General features: G+C 40.8%; 1 protein-coding gene across 1 annotated transcript; it reads right to left on the bottom strand.

Moving 5' to 3' along the window:
- Positions 1-6953: 6953 nt before the first annotated feature.
- LOC121366133 lies at positions 6954-16863 on the bottom strand. The gene is made up of 6 exons (XM_041490704.1): positions 16459-16863; positions 14810-15153; positions 13293-13394; positions 11964-12056; positions 11277-11446; positions 6954-8589 (listed from the first exon to the last, which is right to left on the bottom strand). The coding sequence occupies exons 1-6, from the start codon at positions 16641-16643 to the stop codon at positions 7852-7854; spliced, it is 1632 nt and encodes a 543-aa protein (XP_041346638.1). The 5' UTR covers positions 16644-16863; the 3' UTR covers positions 6954-7851.
- Between the last annotated feature and the right edge of the window lie 441 nt (positions 16864-17304).

The raw sequence follows: 17304 nt of genomic DNA, 5'->3' as shown, positions 1-17304 counted from the left end.
TAGATCAACACTGTGTCCGATTATTATAAGATCACATTTCTGTATGCATAGGTCGCTTGATTGGATCCGTATTCATGTATGTGAAGATAGCTCTAGAAATAAAATACCTGACTTTTATTACAGGTTGTTTAGCAAGATGCCGTGTTTAGCAGCTTCAACTACGACACAACATAGTTAATGGATTTATATTTTTTTAATATCTGCAAAAATAGTATGTATTTTTCAATGGGGGTGGGGGGGGGGGGTCGTCTTTTTCTTTTATAAAATTTATAATTTAAAAAAAAACATTGATATAGACTCGGCAATACCCAATAAGTTATGGTAGACGAGATACTTAATTTTGTAGAATTTTTGTCTTTGTATAAACATTACTTTTTTATCAAATAATTTTACTAACATGAATATAAAAAAAACCCTGGTCATAATGATAAATGTAAAATCATGATTTAAACTGATATTGATGGATGGGGGGTAGAAGAGTTTCTTTGTTTTCAGCCTTCTTAACCGATACAGTAGTCTCTGAAATAGGAATTATGAATATAGCATATTTTTACAAAAATTATAACACAACAACCATAGTCTGCTGCTAGTGGGCAAAGCTTTTCTCTGTATTCACCTGTCTTGTTTTACTAAAACATTTTATTTTTGGTGTTTTTGTCTGTTTACAGCTGAATAGTGTACAGCATTTTTGTTGATAAAAATTCAAAATTTGTTGACTTATTGTTTGTTTTTGTTGTTGCTCTGTTTCATGTAAATGAGGTCATAAACCTTTATTCCAGAATAACGTTTGATTGAATTGCCTGTATTGAACCATCTATTGTGGACAATTTCCTAATTCCATTGCAGAAAGTGATTTAGATCAGTCAGTTGAGTGCTTGCTTAAGGTGCTTGTGTTGCAGGATCAAACTAGCTCAGTGGATACATTCAGCTGATTGGGGGGTTTTCTCATTCCAACTAGTGCACCACAACTGGACACAGGCCGTGGTATGTTTTTTCCTGTCTGTGGGAAAGTGCATATAAAAGATCCCTTGCTGCATTAGAAAAAAAATGTAGCAGGTTTCCTCTGATTACTACAAGTCAAAATTACCAAATGTTTGACATCGAATAGCCAGTGATTAATTAATCAATGTGCTCCAGTGGTGTCTTTAAACAAACAAATTATTTCAAGTAATGAGGTCATAAACCTTTATTTCAGAATGAGGCTTGATTGCATTCCCTGGATTGAACTATCTATTGTGAACAATTTCCTAATTCCATTGTGAAGAGAAGTAGACATCGGCAGCTGGGGCTAGAGAATCTCTGTCTCTAAGCCCAGCTTTGAAATAATGGATTGTCTCCGATTGCTGTGTTTTTGAAACTGAAATTTACCTATACTTATATGCCAAAACATTGGTAATCGCTTCGACACAAACTGTAGTCCTAAACGTCTTACAATATCGGATGACTGCACACCCATTATACTGCTATCAATGGTCGGTTCTGCTGTTGCAGTTAATATTGTACCTGCTCCCTGTTGCAACAACTTGGCGGTTTTGGGGAGGTGGACTCCCTGAATTGATACAGGTGCTAAGATTCATTTAGTCTTTAAAGGTAGCCATTACAGCTATTCTAGTTGTTTCAGCGCTTGGTATTAATACATCGGTATTGATCGATACGAATAAGCCAGGCAAATACACCGCAGTGTCGAGAACCTATCTGTGGAAGATACTATAAGTTTGATGTGCAAGACACTTTAACAAACCAAACTAGGTTGAAAAGACTGATATTGTAGTTTGCTAGTGTTAACCTTTCATTCCATAAAGCGGTGGTTTTTGCGCTACATCCGTTTGATACATATACTGAACAAAATAAGAAACTTCCGCTAACTTTGCTTGAAAATAACTTGATGAAAACAAACCGGGGGAATAATTTGTATATATGCGTTTAAAGCGTGTTCTATGATGCATCGTTTGGTGCAAAAATCATGGCCATAGGTTAACAAACTGGGAGAAATTTTGACCAAGTGTGGTAGGGGTTGACCACTGCAGTGCATTGCAGGCGCATAGAATTGACTAAAGTGTTGATTTCTGCCTGTGGAATATTGTTCCATTCCTGAATGAGCGTTTGACGAAGTTCGTTGACGTTAGCAGGTGGGTTGGGACGACGCCTCAATCTCGTCTGTCCAGACTATCCCAGACATGCTCGATGGGGTTGAGATCAGGACTTTTAGCGGGCCAGTCATCAATGAAATCAATGTTATTTGTCCTAAGAAAATTTACAGTGTCTCTAGCTGTATGAGAGGTGGCATTATCATGCTGAAAAATCGAGATGTTGGCGTTGTTATGGAACAGAGGAATGACGTGATGAGCGAGAATGTCATCGCGGTAACGTTGAGCATTTAAATTGCCATCAATGACAACTAGTGGTGAACGATAACCATGGGCAATGGCTGCCCAGACCATGACAGAACCCCCACCCCCGAAACGATCTCGTTCAAGAACACAACAGTCAGCATAGCGTTCATTTCTCCTATGGTAGAATCGGTCTCGGTGGCGTCGTGGTAGGCCATCGGTCTACAGGCTGGTAGGTACTGGGTTCGGATCCCAGTCGAGGCATGGGATTTTTAATCCAGATACCGACTCCAAACCCTGAGTGAGTGCTCCGCAAGGCTCAATGGGTAGGTGTAAACCACTTGCACGACCAGTGATCCATAACTGGTTCAACAAAGGCCATGGTTTGTGCTATCCTGCCTGTGGGAAGCGCAAATAAAAGATCTCTTGCTGCCTGTCGTAAAAGAGTAGCCTATGTGGCGACAGCGGGGTTTCCTCTCAAAATCTGTGTGGTCCTTAACCATATGTCTGACGCCATATAACCGTAAATAAAATGTGTTGAGTGCGTCGTTAAATAAAACATTTCTTTCTTTCTTTCCTATGGTAGACGCGCACCCTGCCATCACCACGTCTGGATTCCACGTCTAGATTCATCCGAAAAAAGAACGGGATTCCAGCGTCGCCGTATCCAACGAGTGTGTACACGTGCCCAATTTAGTCGATTTAGACGATGACGTTGCGTTAAAACGCATCCGACGTAAGGACGTCGTGCATGTAAACCGTTCTCCCGGAGACTATTACGAACAGTTTGCCCACTGATTCGGTTATTATGAAGCCCAGGTGTGTTAGCAGCAGTAGCAGTGGCAGTTTGGAATCGTTTGTGCAAATGCGTGTTCATGATATAGCGGTCCTGACCACGCGTTGAAACACGCGGACGTCCACGACGTGGCAGGTCGTTGGTGCTTCCTGTCGTTCGAAATCTTACGCGAAGATTTCGTATCGCTTGACTAGAACTCCCAACATGCCTTGCAACGTCTTCTGTCGACATGCCAGCATCAAGCATGCCAATCGCCCGTACGCGTAAATTATTGGGTATTCTTGGCATACTAAAAATGCTACATGGTAAAAAACGTTAATTTTTTTACAAATTTTGAAGCGTTTGCGTTCACTTGACAACAATGTCAGTAAGACAAGTAAAACAAATTGACCGAATACTACACGGGACATGTCGAACCATGCATGCACGTGCAAATTTAATTTCACGTTGTCGACGATTAACAGTGCAAAAATAATCGATAAAATTCATGAATCCTGATAATACAGCTCAAGGCTAATACTACCTATATAATTTCATTACACGATGAATTCTTTAATACAACAAATACTATATGTACAAATCGGAAGTTTCTCCTTTTTTTTGTTCAGTATAGTAATATTCAGGGTGGGAACACGAAACAAACACTGTTCAGTAGCCCTTTGTAATTGCTGTATTTCGGCAATTTGATTTTTTTTGTATAATCGACGTATACTACAAAAAATAAAGGACCAAGAACGGATCCTTGTTGAACATCAATGTACTGCGAAAATATGAAGGAAAAAAAGAAAATATGTAATCTGTTTATTCGCCACATTGCAGCATGTTAGTTGCATTCTGCTGCAGATACTCTTGAGTGCTGTGACGCGTTGAGATAAAGGATTGCCATGCATAGAGACCGGTCGGATTGCAGGTGCACGATAGTCCAAAATGAGGAACGACAACTCTAGCCAAGATGGTTTTTGCCCATCGAGTATTCCAGGTTGCATAGTACCAAAGAAGAGAGTTCCGTGTCAGAGTTTGAGGTGCACCGTCAAATATTTACGGAGTAAAAGCATCTGTGGGTGGTAATATGTGACATTGATTATTTGTGCAAATACTATTATCCATTGACAATAAATAAATACACTTTTATTTGTTATACAGTTGTTATGCAGTATATACCAAAAAAAATAGACCTGCAATTTTCAGCAAAAATAATGGTTGCTATTAAAAACATTAATTAAATTTCTTGCAAGTAGATTAGATGTGAGGTGCCACACTTTCTATTGCTATACTTCCTGGGTGTGTTGATACGCTGCGTATATCAGTTTTATTAGTAAACATTATCGGCAATAGGGATTGATTTGGTCTATTAGAACCTACAGGTACAGTCACTAGATCCAGACCGGCCTCGGTGGCGTCGCAGTTAGGCCATCGGTATACAGACTGGTAGGCACTGGGTTCGGATCCCAGTCGAGGCATGGGATTTTTAATCCAGATACCGACTCCAAACCCTGAGTGAGTGCTCCGCAAGGCTCAATGGGTAGGTGTAAACCACTTGCACCGACCAGTGATCCATAACTGGTTCAACAAAGGTCATGGTTTGTGCTATCCTGCCTGTGGGAAGCGCAAATAAAAGATCCCTTGCTGCTAATCGGAAAGAGTAGCCCATGTAGTGGCGACAGCGGGATTCCTCTGAAAATCTGTGTGGTCCTTAACCATATGTCTGACGCCATATAACCGTAAATAAAATGTGTTGAGTGCGTCGTTAAATCAAGCATTTCTTTCTTTCTAGATCCAATTTACAGTGAAAGAAGATGCACCCTTAGACAGACCATAAGGTTCAAGTCTCATACAGACTGGATGCCGCGCGTGCGTGCGGTCCGACTGTTGCGTCTCGTGCGTCTGCGGCTTACGTTTTGGGCATATACACCATATACGATTATTTAATTGTGGTTGGCCGCATGCGTTTTACAGACACGCGCATCGCACGCATCCATACCTAGAACCTCTCATTAAAACTAATGTTTTGTTTTTTGGTTTGGTTTGGGGTTTTTTACTCGGCCAGCACCTACGCCCTGCATTCATTATACACGAGTCTTTAGGGCCGTTTTCCATGTGGGGCGGTGCGGGCACGTAACGGAGAAAACACGTATAAAAAAAGGGCTGATAAAACGGCGCATATGGAAAACAAAAAAGCTAGTTTAACAATCAATCGTCGATCGTGTCATAAACGGTTTGACGTGCAAAATCGTTCAGTTCAGCTTTTGTAGAGAATTCAAAACTGGATCGTTTTAAATGTCAAATGCAAAGTTCAGTTGATTCTTTCTGCAACCGAATTTAAACCATGAATCGTGGCCACTGTCAACGAGAAATCGGGCTCTAAAGCTAACGAGTCATTCATTCATCCGTGATCCGTGTCTGTATCCGTGAGAAATCGCTGCGTTGGGAAGACGTTGCTAAGCATCCATTACTCCGCGTCTGCGAGGAAGCGCTCTGTGCGCGATTTTTCACGGACACGGTATGCGTTATTTTGAAGTTTAGCATGACCTTGATGACATCAATGGCAGTGGGACATTTTTTTTTTTTTTTTAAATCATATTTAGAGTGTGTTCACGTATTTCAACAGGTATTTATGGATGTTCAATTCACGCATACACGGTCACGCTCACGGAACACGTAGGAAGGAAGGAAATGTTTTATTTAACGACGCACTCAACACATTTTATTTATGGTTATATAGCGTCAGACATATGGTTAAACACCACAGATATTGATAGAGAAAACCCGCTGTCGCCACTTCATAGGCTACTCTTTTTCGATTAGCAACAAGGGATCTTTTATATACAGGGTAGTACATAACAGGGCCATTGATATGCCAGTCGGAAATCGTATGAATGGATGGCTAGTTCAAAGAGTGACCTGAGAAACAGAACTCGTAGCAGTATAATTTCAGCACACAAACTTTATTAACTCTTGATCGTATTTACCAAACATAATATTGAGATCTGTGTCAACTACATCGAAAACAAAGTGCTTCGTGTATACACACATGTATAATAATTGTAAGGATTTTTCCGCTGCTGATGATATTGGAAAATTAATGTGATTTAATCATAATTGGGATAATTTTTCAGGCCACTGTTAAATTGATATAATAATAATAATTTTATATATATATATATATATATATATATATATATATATATATATATATATATATATATGGATTTTTAGCATAGAGATTGGGAATTTTTAGAGTTACTTTCATTTGGGAAGGAGCCTATGTTCGGACCCACTGAATGCCTGGATAAATACCCGAACCGTGTATTGTCTAAATGCCCCCCCCCCCCCCCCCCCCCCCCGGCCAATACATTTTGAAGATGATGCATTCCCTTTTCCCAGTTGCTAATCAAATTAATATATACTCTTCCAAAAAAGTAGGGGAACCTGAAACATTAATATTAATATCAACTATTAGACCGAACATACGTTTTGACCACAGACATCCTAGCAAAGAACGTTCAGGTCTGTTTATCAACACACCGAAACACATTCCATAGTTTGCACGTGCATCACGCAGTTGCCCGTACACGTGCGTGCGGTGTCATTCTATTTTGACAATTTCCAGGTAGGTTGATTAATAAATGTGGAACATTATTTCTGTCAATCTTTTTCATTCTGTTGATCATATAGTTGTTATTGTTTTGTTTTTAGTCATTTTTATTGTTTGAATTTGCGATTTACTGATTTAAAAAAACAACACGTCAACTTTCAAATATCACTTCTGACCCCAATCGTCCTTCAAGATCTTTGGTCGTCATGAAACCTATTGTAATACTGAACTACCAGTTGTAATGTTTGCCCAATTAATTCACTATTACTGTATAACCATTCCCCACAGCTAATATACCTTACAATTTTGGCAATTGTAAATTCTTATTAGAGTTCCCCTACCTTTTTTGAAGAGGATACATAACTGCCCACACCTAGTTGCTGTCGTCATCCGACGCCTATTACAGTAATTTATCCATAAATTTGAACTTAGTATATATACTTTAGTTGTCTGTCGCAGTTTATTCATCTGTCCTTGAATAATCCAGAGACGGAACTATTTCGTGCATTATATACAAACAGTTGACGTGTATTTTGTCGTACACTATTTGTAATACCCGTAAGTTCTGTCTATAAGGATATCACACACTTGGGCACCCATTTTTATATGGGTAGTAATACAGCGGAAATGCATATGTCACAAGGAAGATAGTAGCCACTGGCTGTATTGTTCTAACTTGGTAATGATGGTGGATGGGGTATTGTTTTCGAATTTGGCAGACACTGGCGTAGGAAACGGGGGGTGGCAAGGGGGCATGTGCCTACCCCCACACTTTTCAGATATTTTGCTTTATAATAGTGTAAAAGAGTGTAAATATAAAAATGTGCCCCCATCACCTTCTTACGCCAATAGTTCAAAGCATCAACTGTAAATTTGATAACTCAGCTTGTTTTGTTCGAGTTTTCTTCTTCATCGTCTTCTTATGTCATATTTCACTAAAATGAGGTGCATAGATAATTAAATTTTAAACATGATGGGAAATGGTTACAGATTTTTTGGTCTGAGCGATAAAAAACACATTGTCAAAAACATTATGAACTCGCACAATTTTTACTCCATCCCAAGTTCTTAGTCAATATCGGTTTATAACTGTATCCACTTGCGTTTTACATGTACGTTTTACACTAACATTATTCGAATTCAATATCAGGTCTTTCCAACGCGTCCAGAAATTCATTACATATCCGAATAAGAATTTCTCTGTTCTGAAACCTCGACAGCTCGTTGTTTCCCGGAAAAGCGTACGCCTCTGGCAACAGAAGCAGCCTTTGTAGGGATGGAATGTTGGCACAGTCTTCAAGGATATACTTTATGTCCTCCACAGGGGCTGGAGTGAACGGCTGGATTCCAAGTATTTTCAAACTAGGGCAGTCGAGACACCCTCTCACAATTTGCTTGATGCCTATCACAGAGAAGCAGCAGTAGGACATAGAAAAACAGATAACCTGTGGCAGTCGCTGGATGAGAGAAACCGCAAGGTTCACCAGACTCTTCATGTTGTTTCGACTGAGGTTCAGCTCCCTCAGTCCGGAAAGAGGCCCCCACTGAAGCAAGAACTGAATGTCCGTCTTGCTCAGGCGACAGTCTCGAAGATTCAGATAGATCACTGGAAGGTCGAGGTCGTTCAGCAGAAGGTCAAGGTTGTCCCGCAGGTTGCACGACCAGAAGTTTAGTTTCCGCAGACGGTGTAGTTGCTGCAGGACCTGGTTGAGTTCGTAGGCGGCGTTGCTGTGGATGTTGGCGTGTACGGTGTTTGGAAGACTCAGCGCCTCGATGTTGGGCATTAGCAGCAGCGCCTCGAGCAGGCCGTCGAATTTGTTGAGATCGGAACAAAGATTTTCGTCTGTCACATCTAGGTGGGATATGTACTGCAAAAAGAAAATTCGTGACATGGGAATGTAAGTAAAGTTTGTTTTATTTAACGACGCCACTAGAGCACATTGATTAGTGGATTACACCTACCCATTGAGCCTTGCGGAGCACTCACTCAGGGTTTGGAGTCGGTATCTGGATTAAAAATCCCATGCCTCGACTGGGATCCGAACCCAGTACCTACCAGCCTGTAGACCGATGGCTTAACCACGACGCCTCCGAGGCCGGTGGGAATGTAAGATTCAAAACAACATGGTTATAGTTTGTTACGTCTTTGAAGTTATATTGTTTTGTTAAGTCTTTGAATGAATGGGGTATTTACTGTACAGTCGGAATTGGGAATTTCAAGTGTATAATTGCTCGATGGATCTTAAACTTTAAACGCATTTATCTCAAAAAGACAAATATTTTCTTCTCAGGTTGCAAAATATTAGGAAATGATCAGTTCAGATAGATTTTAATTATTCCAAAATAATAATCAAAGTACGTGTATTTATTTTAAAACAATTAAAAAGACGTGTAGCGAGCGCTTCCAGAAATTACCACGTAGGCCATGACAGAAGCTGGAGGTTATATAAAGAAGTGAAGTCAAAGAGAAGAATGGTTAATATTACACATTCCGATTTGAGCTAAGATGAAGCAGGACGTGTGCGCCTGCTCTCTCGAGCTAACCCCCCCCCCCCCCCCCCCCCACCTGGGGGGACTCATTGCTTCTTACGGAGTGTTATTGGAGTACCGCGTCACGTACACCGGGCCACAGGCAACCGTGACCTTGGTGTACGGTGAACCAGCGAGGAAGCCACCTAGGAGGAGAAGGAGGAGGAAGACGGACGCGCCAGGGGCGGACCGGGGGAGGTCAAAACCGGTAGCTCAACTACCGGCGGCGACTTCTTCCGTTGTACGCCCCATGCCCCAGTCTACACCAGCGAGACCAGCTGTTACAGCCCTGCTGGATCCAGATGTTGACTTGCCAGTGGCGAAGCCGGATACGGACCTTAACCGGGCCCTGATGGAATCGCCCCCCACATCTCCGAAGCCTTCAGCCTCCGGGTTTCCAGCGATGCCACCCCCACCCAGGAAGAGTGGCGCTGTAGAAACCCAGGCCCGTCTTGTGGCCGTTGGAAAACGAAAGGCGGTTGTGTCCCCAGGCGACCAACCAGACAAGCCAAGTCCGCCGACCCAACCGCCTACACCAACCTCACCGCCGATAGATGATCCGACCATCGACCAGCCTTGGACACTACAGTCTGGCAAGCTACCATCGCGCTACTCAAGGCTGGTCAAGACCAACATCGGGGATGTCCGTCGGCTCCTTTGTGAACCTGGTCCGAATACCTACGAACCTCTGCCGCTAACGGAAGGAGAGTTTTCGGTGCGGAGGATTACTATGAAAGATGGGGGAGGGATCTGCCTTACTGTCCGCCGGAGGGGACTTTTCCACCAAGGGATTCTTCTCGATGAAATGGACAACCCGACCATCCACCGTGTCATCAAGACCCGTTGCCGGGGAAGATTACCGTCCAATCATCGAGAACATCGCCAAGTCCACATACCGGCAAGCCCTCCACCATCTGGATTCGTCCCTCTTCATCAGCTCTCCTTGACGACATCCCCTCTACCAACCTCCTTTGCCTCCGTGAGTAACCTCTTTTATTGGGCTAGTTAGACTTTAAATGTTTTGTAAGCAGTTCTAAATTCTTATGTTTATTTTTTTATAAGTAGTCTAACGCATTTTATTTTGGCGCCCGTTCAATTGCTCAAAATCACCTTAAAAACTTTTCGGCCGAGCAGTCTTAACTATTTTTGGCTAAAAAATTAGAGTCCAGACATGTTTTGGTATGCAGTACTCTTTGTAGACTTAGGTAAAAAACAGGCTTCACCGAGGAATCGAAATTCAGCCAATCAGAACACGGCTCCCACTCGGTGTTACTTCAAGTTTATGAAGTGTCTGCTATTTGGTCCGCGCTTACTAAATGGCTTTTTTCCAAATTCCGCCCACCTCAAACTTACCCCCCCCCCCCCCCCCTGCTCCGGAGTTAGTCACTGGCGAAGTCAGAGGCTAAATCCGTAGTGGGCGTGCCTGAACCTCTGTGGATAGGGGCACGTAAATACAGTTGCCCCGGTTAATATTAATCAAGATATATGCTTTCAGTAACAATTGTTGACGTGAATAATCATTTGAAAAAGGTCACCTGCCTTGAAGCGTTGATCTATGTTGATGATACTGAACACAAAAGGTGACATCCATTATCTTTGAATTCGAAATGCTGTTTCGTGATTTTTAATAATATAATTGCTATATATGATTATTCAACTGATAAATAAAAGTAAAAAAATGTTAATATTTCTTTATACTTAGGTAATTTGTTCAATTTTAAACAGTAAATTGTTTGCCATTTATGTTTTGTCATTTCTTGTTATGGTCCATGGCATCAAAATCTAGAACACTATCTCTGAGATCACATCCATATATAAACTGAAACATTTTATGATCTTAGTTATAATTGAGTATAATATGTATATATCTTAAACAAACGTAACGGACTTACCTGAATATCAAGAACAATGGGAATGAGCTTGGATGACCAGATACTATAAACATATAATGTGGATTATCCAAGGATCAAGAATATTAGGAATGAGTTTGGATGACCAGATAATATAAATACGTAACGGGACTTACCCGAGGATCAAGAACATTAGGAATGAGTTTGGTGGGTAACGTCACTTCTGCGATGGGTTCCGTCCACAGCCGCTTACACACGAAACGAAATGGAGTCACGTGTTGTAAGGCAAGACCAATAGGAACATCATCAAGTGTGACTTTACAGTCGATCACTATAGTAACGGGTCCTTAAAAAGAAGAAGAAGACAGTCATATGAGCAGGTTGTTCTGGGTTTTTATTTTTGAATGTTTTAAAATGCTGGCATAATCAATTATTGTGCATGTTTTGAAGGGTTTTTAGAGGTGTTTTGAAAGTTAACTTTATAATAAAATTGCTATAAAAATTTTTTTAAATAAAATTGAAATAGCATTTATTGGAAATGAAAACATATGTAATAACATCTGTTGATATTTGACTACAACATGACATTATAACTTTTGTTCTCTTTTTTTTTTTTTTTTAAATATATTTTTTTGTCTGGGTTTAACTTTATTTTATACTATAGTTTACCTTTAAAATGTTTGAAAATATAATATTATTTTCTTTAATATAGACTAACACAGTATGGTAGTAATATTGTGTTCATTTTCATCAAGGTTATCTTTCTAGCGTTTCTTTATACTGGAAAATATTAGATTTTTTTCTGCCATTGCATTTTTGGTGCACATAGTGGACATGCGGGTTGTAATTTTCTAATTAATTACCTATTTTGTTGCCATGCCTGATGCAGGGGTCAATGAGAGAGTAGATGCAGGCGATCCTGTTGAGATATCGCTGAACCTTATCTCTGCTAATACCTGTAAAAACCACACGCACATGTTGATTTACCGTTATCACGTAGCGTGACGAGATTCATTACAGATAGAAATAGGCTTACTCTTTCACACGCAGACTTCTGTACATTATTAGAGTCGTCCAGTACATAATGGGGTTTTTATGTTTGGGATGGGGTGTTTGTTTGTTCGGTGGGGATGTATTTTTTTTTTTTTTTTTTTTTTTTTTGGGGGTTTTTTTTTTTTGGGGGGGGGGGGGGGGGCTGTGTGGTGGGTGGGTGGGGCTTTTTGTGTTCTTGTTTCTTTGGGTTGTTTTTTGTTCAGGGTTTGTTGTGTTTGACGTTTTATTTTGTTGGTTGGTTGTTTTGGGGTTTGTTTGGGGTTTTTGGTGTTGTTGAGGGTTTTTTGGGGGGTTGTTGGTTTGGGTTTTGTTTTGGGAGGGGTTTTTTTTTGTTGTAGGTACTATAATATCATTGGCGTATGAAGCGGGGTGGGTGGGTGGGGTGGGGGTGGGTGGGTGGGGTGGGGTGGAGGGGGATGTGCCCGCCACATTTTAGCAGCAGTGATGGTTTTTATATATTTATATATGTGCCCCCCCCCCCCCCCCCCCCCCCCCCCCCCGCCCACACACACACACACACCTTTTGGCACCTTCCTACGCCCGTGCTATATGTCAAAATTACCACCTGTTTGACATCCAATAGTCGACGATTAATGATCAGTGGTGTCGTTAAACAAAACAAACAAACTTGTAGGGGTTTTTTGGTGTACATTTCCCACTTTAAATACGATCCTCACTGATATAATAATGTACTTCAAGTTTTGGAACATTTTGGCGACTGCTTGGGTTTTTATGGGGGTGGGGGCTTTTTGGGTGGGGGTTTGCTGTTGTTGATGTCGTTGATGTTGTTGTTGGGTTGTGGGGTTGTTTTTTTGTGTGTTTTTTTGCGGGGGGGGGGGGGTGTTGTTGTTGTTGTGGGGGTTTTGGAGGGAGTTTGGGGGGGGGGGGGGGGGGTGATTGTTGGTTTGTTTTGTTTTCGTTGGTTTTGGAGGGTTGTTTTAACTAATTATTGTATGAACTCAGGGCCTGCGATGTGTATTTGAATTTGACCACTGTCAGTCCGACGGCCCAGGGAATGTAAATTTAAGGGCCTGACTGGCTCTAATTTTGGAGGTCGAGTACAATAACAGGAAAACGTGGGGCATTTCATCCCCTCATCCCTACCCCACCCCCATTGTTTTGCGCCCCCTATAACATACCTAGAGTCTTTCTGATGAGACTGTGAACGTATCCAACTTGTCGGTCGGCAGGAGTCAGCCACAGAATCGGTAAGCGCGACAATTCGCGACAAAGTTTTCTGTCTGAAAGGAAAGAGAAAGTCGGATATTGCACTGCATTTGACATTTGCTCTGTTTTGTAATTAAAATAAACGTTTAAAAAAATGGGGGGAAAAGGAGATTAATATTTGTAAAGCCTAAATTGAATCTTTGAATAAGACAAAAGAAAGTTTTATGGAACGACTAAGAATCATTGACATATCAGTGATGATACCATGGCCCAGTTCTTCAAGGTATGATTAGGCTAAACATGGATCCATACTTTATGTGTTTCTAAAACTAGACCTGTCAACCTTCCCCGATTCCGTGGGAGACTTCCGGTATTTGATCAAGTCTCTCGTTTTCCCGCCGGGAGGACGTTTCTCCCTGAAAATCGTTATTTTTTAAACATGAAAACAATCAAGCTACCCTAGCCGTGTTTTGACATTCAGTGAAGTAAACTTGATCAAGATTAAACCAAGTTTGAACAGTTGTCTTCATTTGTTATATCATCCAGAGAAAGACAAAAGTCAAAATCAGTATTCATACAAACTGGTCAATATAATCAACAAGTTTTAAAATGTGGGGTTTTTTAATGTTTTTCTGTTGTTATATATATATTGATTGTGTATAATTTGATTGAAATTAGCTTCACTGGTCTATAATTATCACTTATAGACTAGTGAGTCTGATTTTAATTAGAATGAATAGAGGCTGTTAAAAATGTATATTAAAGGAATAGAAACAATGCTATTAATAGATTTAATTATGTTTGTAAATGTCGCTGTTGCCGTGTCTATATTAAAGTGGTTTATGAACTTAAAATAAAGGTTAACACAGAATGAAAGGAATATTATTTTTAGAATGTTTTAATTTCAACATTAAAATTTGTTTTCCCCTGCGTTTGCTGCTATTGTAACACCGACAAACACAGTTAAAAAATAATATTAGAGTATTTATATATAAACTGTTTCTAATTACCTGAATGTTTTTAGAAGTCGAGATTGGATTTTACCTTCCAATAATTTCGTACGTTTGAAAACATAAATAATTAGGTAAATTGACGTTTTAGCTGCTACAAACATTGGGATTACCAGAAACCTGATATTCAAAAAAAATAAAAATAATAATAATAATAGTAATGTGTAATTTTATTTTTAAAAAGGCTTTGTTAATCAGAAACCTTTTACAATGACAACAAATTCAGAACACAGGGGCGTAGGCTGGGGAGGTGGGGGGGGGGGGGGTCGGGGGGCTGAAGCAAATGGTTCGCTTTCAGAACTAAAACACAGGTTGATACATATGGAGTTTCTGGTGGTGCAAAAACAAAATAAAAAAGGTCCACTTGGTTCATATTCGACCCCCCACTCCCACCCCCACCCCCCACCACCCCCCCCCAGGTCCAGCTCACGCTACGACCCTGGAACAGTCTCTTTAAAGTGCACAAAAATCTTTCTCACCATTCTTGAATCCATTGAAGTTGATGAGTTTCAACTTGGCGTGAGGCTTGAGGGTGAGTAGACCCAACATGAAACTGTCGACCAGCGACGTGCTGCCTTGTCCTTCCACGGGCATCGTGAGATAGTTCTGAGGCAAGACGTCCTCCAGCGGAAGGATACTCTGGATGTCCAGCACCTTCTGTGGCCACGTGGACACGAGGAATGTGATCGTCTGCAGCTCTCTTTGGAAAATGGCCTCGGTCAGGAGTGCAGGGTAGAGGTCAAAGGGAACTTCGTTGAACTTGAACTTCTGCATCCGTATCGGGTTGGTGACTAGTTTCTTCATGCATAACAGGTTCAGTTGTCTGGAAATAAAGTTTAAATGGTCTGGTTTTAGTCATATATCATTAGAAATATTGCAAACTTTCTCTCTCTTTCTTCTCTCTGTCTCTTTTTTGTTCTCTCTCTCTCTCTCTCTCTCTCTCTCTCTCTCTCTCTCTCTCTCTCTCTCTCTCTCTCTCTCTCTCTCTCTCCTTTCCTACCTCCCCTCTCTTTATCTCTGTCTCTCTCCCTTCCTACCTTCCTCTCTCTTTCTCTCTCGCATTATCTATTTCTTTCTTTCCCTTCGGTATATTTAAATATTAGTATATATTTTAAAAACCGTCAGTAAAAAAAAAGTACGCCTAAAATACTAATATTCGTGTTTCCGGGTATAACCTACTTTGTCTCTTGTTCTAATTATACATCAAAAACTAGATGAAGTAATGGCCGCTGTTTTTATGAAGTAATGGTCGCTGGGTTTTTTTTTATGAAGTTGCGTTTCAAACGCCGTTTTTAATTACCACATGTTCTGGAACACGTGTTATGTCAGTTATATGAAATAACAAATTTGTTTAGCTACTAGTATTACAATCTTCGTTACGACGAAAAACACTTAGGATGCGCAGAAAATAACATTCCAACCAAGAACCTGTTAAATAAAGTAAACATTAAACAGCATTAAAACACCATTAGCCAAATATATGTTTCAAAGTGTTAAATCAAAATAAGTTATTTAAAATGAAAATAGGAGTCACCTAGACGCTAGGCGAGCAATTGACATTCTTTAAATTGAAAATAAACTGAAGCTAGGAGTCACCTTGGCGAGAAAATTACATTCTTTAAAATAAAAATAGGAGTCACATGGACGAGCAAATAGCATTTTTAAGAACTGAAAATAGGAGTTACCTAGGCGAGCAAATTACAATCTTTAAACTGAAAATGGGAATCACCTAGGCGAGCAAGCATATTACTTTAAACTAAAAACAGGATTCATCTAGGCGAGCAAATGACATACTTTCAACTAAAAAATAGGAGTCACCTGGGCGAGCACTCTGTATTCTTTAAACTAAAAAATATGAGGCACCCATGCGAGCAAATGACATGCTTTAAACTGAAAATAGAAGTCACCAGGGCGAGCATATGACATTCTTTAAACTGAAACTATAAGTCATCTGGGCGAGCAACTGAAATTTTTAAACTGAAAATAGGGAGTCACCTAGACGAGCATATGATATTATCTAAACTGAAACTAGGAGTCACCTAGGCGAGCAAATGATATCTTTAAACTGAAAAAATATAAGTCACCTAGACGAGCATATGACATTATCTAAACTGGAACTAGGAGTCACCTGGGCGAGCAAATGACGTCTCCGTTGATGTTTTTCCTGCAGTAGAGCCGCCCGTGAGAATCCCGTAACAAGTTGTAGATGAAGTGCGACTCGGTCAGCCACAGCGGGTGTCGGTGTAGGACCTCGTCGTCGTTGAAGTTCTTGTGGTTGTAGTCGACATCGTCCATGATGTCGGTCAGGGCCATGATGGTGTCGTGTTAGTACTGGGGAAGGAAATGTTTTATTTAACGACGCACTTAAAACATTTTATTTACGGTTATATGGCGTCGGAGAATTAAAAGAAAGTATCGTAGTGCTGTTTATTGCTGTTGTGCTTCTCACCTCCGAGAGGGGCGGGTCGTAGCCCAGTGGTAAAGCGCTCGCGTGATGGTTTAGGATCGATCCCCGTCGGTGGTCCCGTTGGGGTATTTCTCGTTCCCGCCAGTGCACCACGACTGGTGTAACAAAGGCCGTGGTATGTACTATCCTGTCTGTTGGATGCTGCAATTAAAAGATCCCTTGCTGCTAATCGAAATGAGTAGCCCATGAAGTGGTGACAGCGGGTTTCCTCTCTCAATAGCTTGGTGGTCCTTAACCACATGTTTGACGCCATATAACCGTAAATAAAATGTTTTTAGTGCGTCGTTAAATAGAACATGTCCTTCCTTCCTGAGCTGTGAGACTTGAATACTGTCTTCACCCAGTTATGTGTTACTCAGAGAACAAGAAACAAAACAAAACAAAACAGAAGGAAGGAAGGAAATGTTTTATTTATGGTGGTGATGGCGGTGGAGGTGGTGGTGGTGGTGGTGGTGGTGGTGGTGGTGACGATTATAGTGATGATGGTGTTGTTAGTGGTCGTGATTG

The sequence above is a fragment of the Gigantopelta aegis genome, chromosome 3, assembly GCF_016097555.1.
Source record: "Gigantopelta aegis isolate Gae_Host chromosome 3, Gae_host_genome, whole genome shotgun sequence".
Taxonomy (NCBI): domain Eukaryota; kingdom Metazoa; phylum Mollusca; class Gastropoda; order Neomphalida; family Peltospiridae; genus Gigantopelta; species Gigantopelta aegis.
The sequence above is the reverse complement of the archived record's forward strand: the minus strand, read 5'-3'. Positions and strand labels throughout refer to the sequence as shown.

Excerpts from the sequence above, each read along its gene's own strand:
- LOC121366133 (XM_041490704.1), bottom strand. The coding sequence starts at position 16,643 with ATGGCCCTGACCGACATCATGGACGATGTCGACTACAACCACAAGAAC. Across the intron at positions 12,057-13,292 it reads TCTCATCAGAAAGACTCTAG|GTATTAGCAGAGATAAGGTT; the intron begins GTATGTTATAGG and ends TGGTTTTTACAG. Across the intron at positions 11,447-11,963 it reads CAGGCATGGCAACAAAATAG|GACCCGTTACTATAGTGATC; the intron begins GTAATTAATTAG and ends CTTCTTTTTAAG.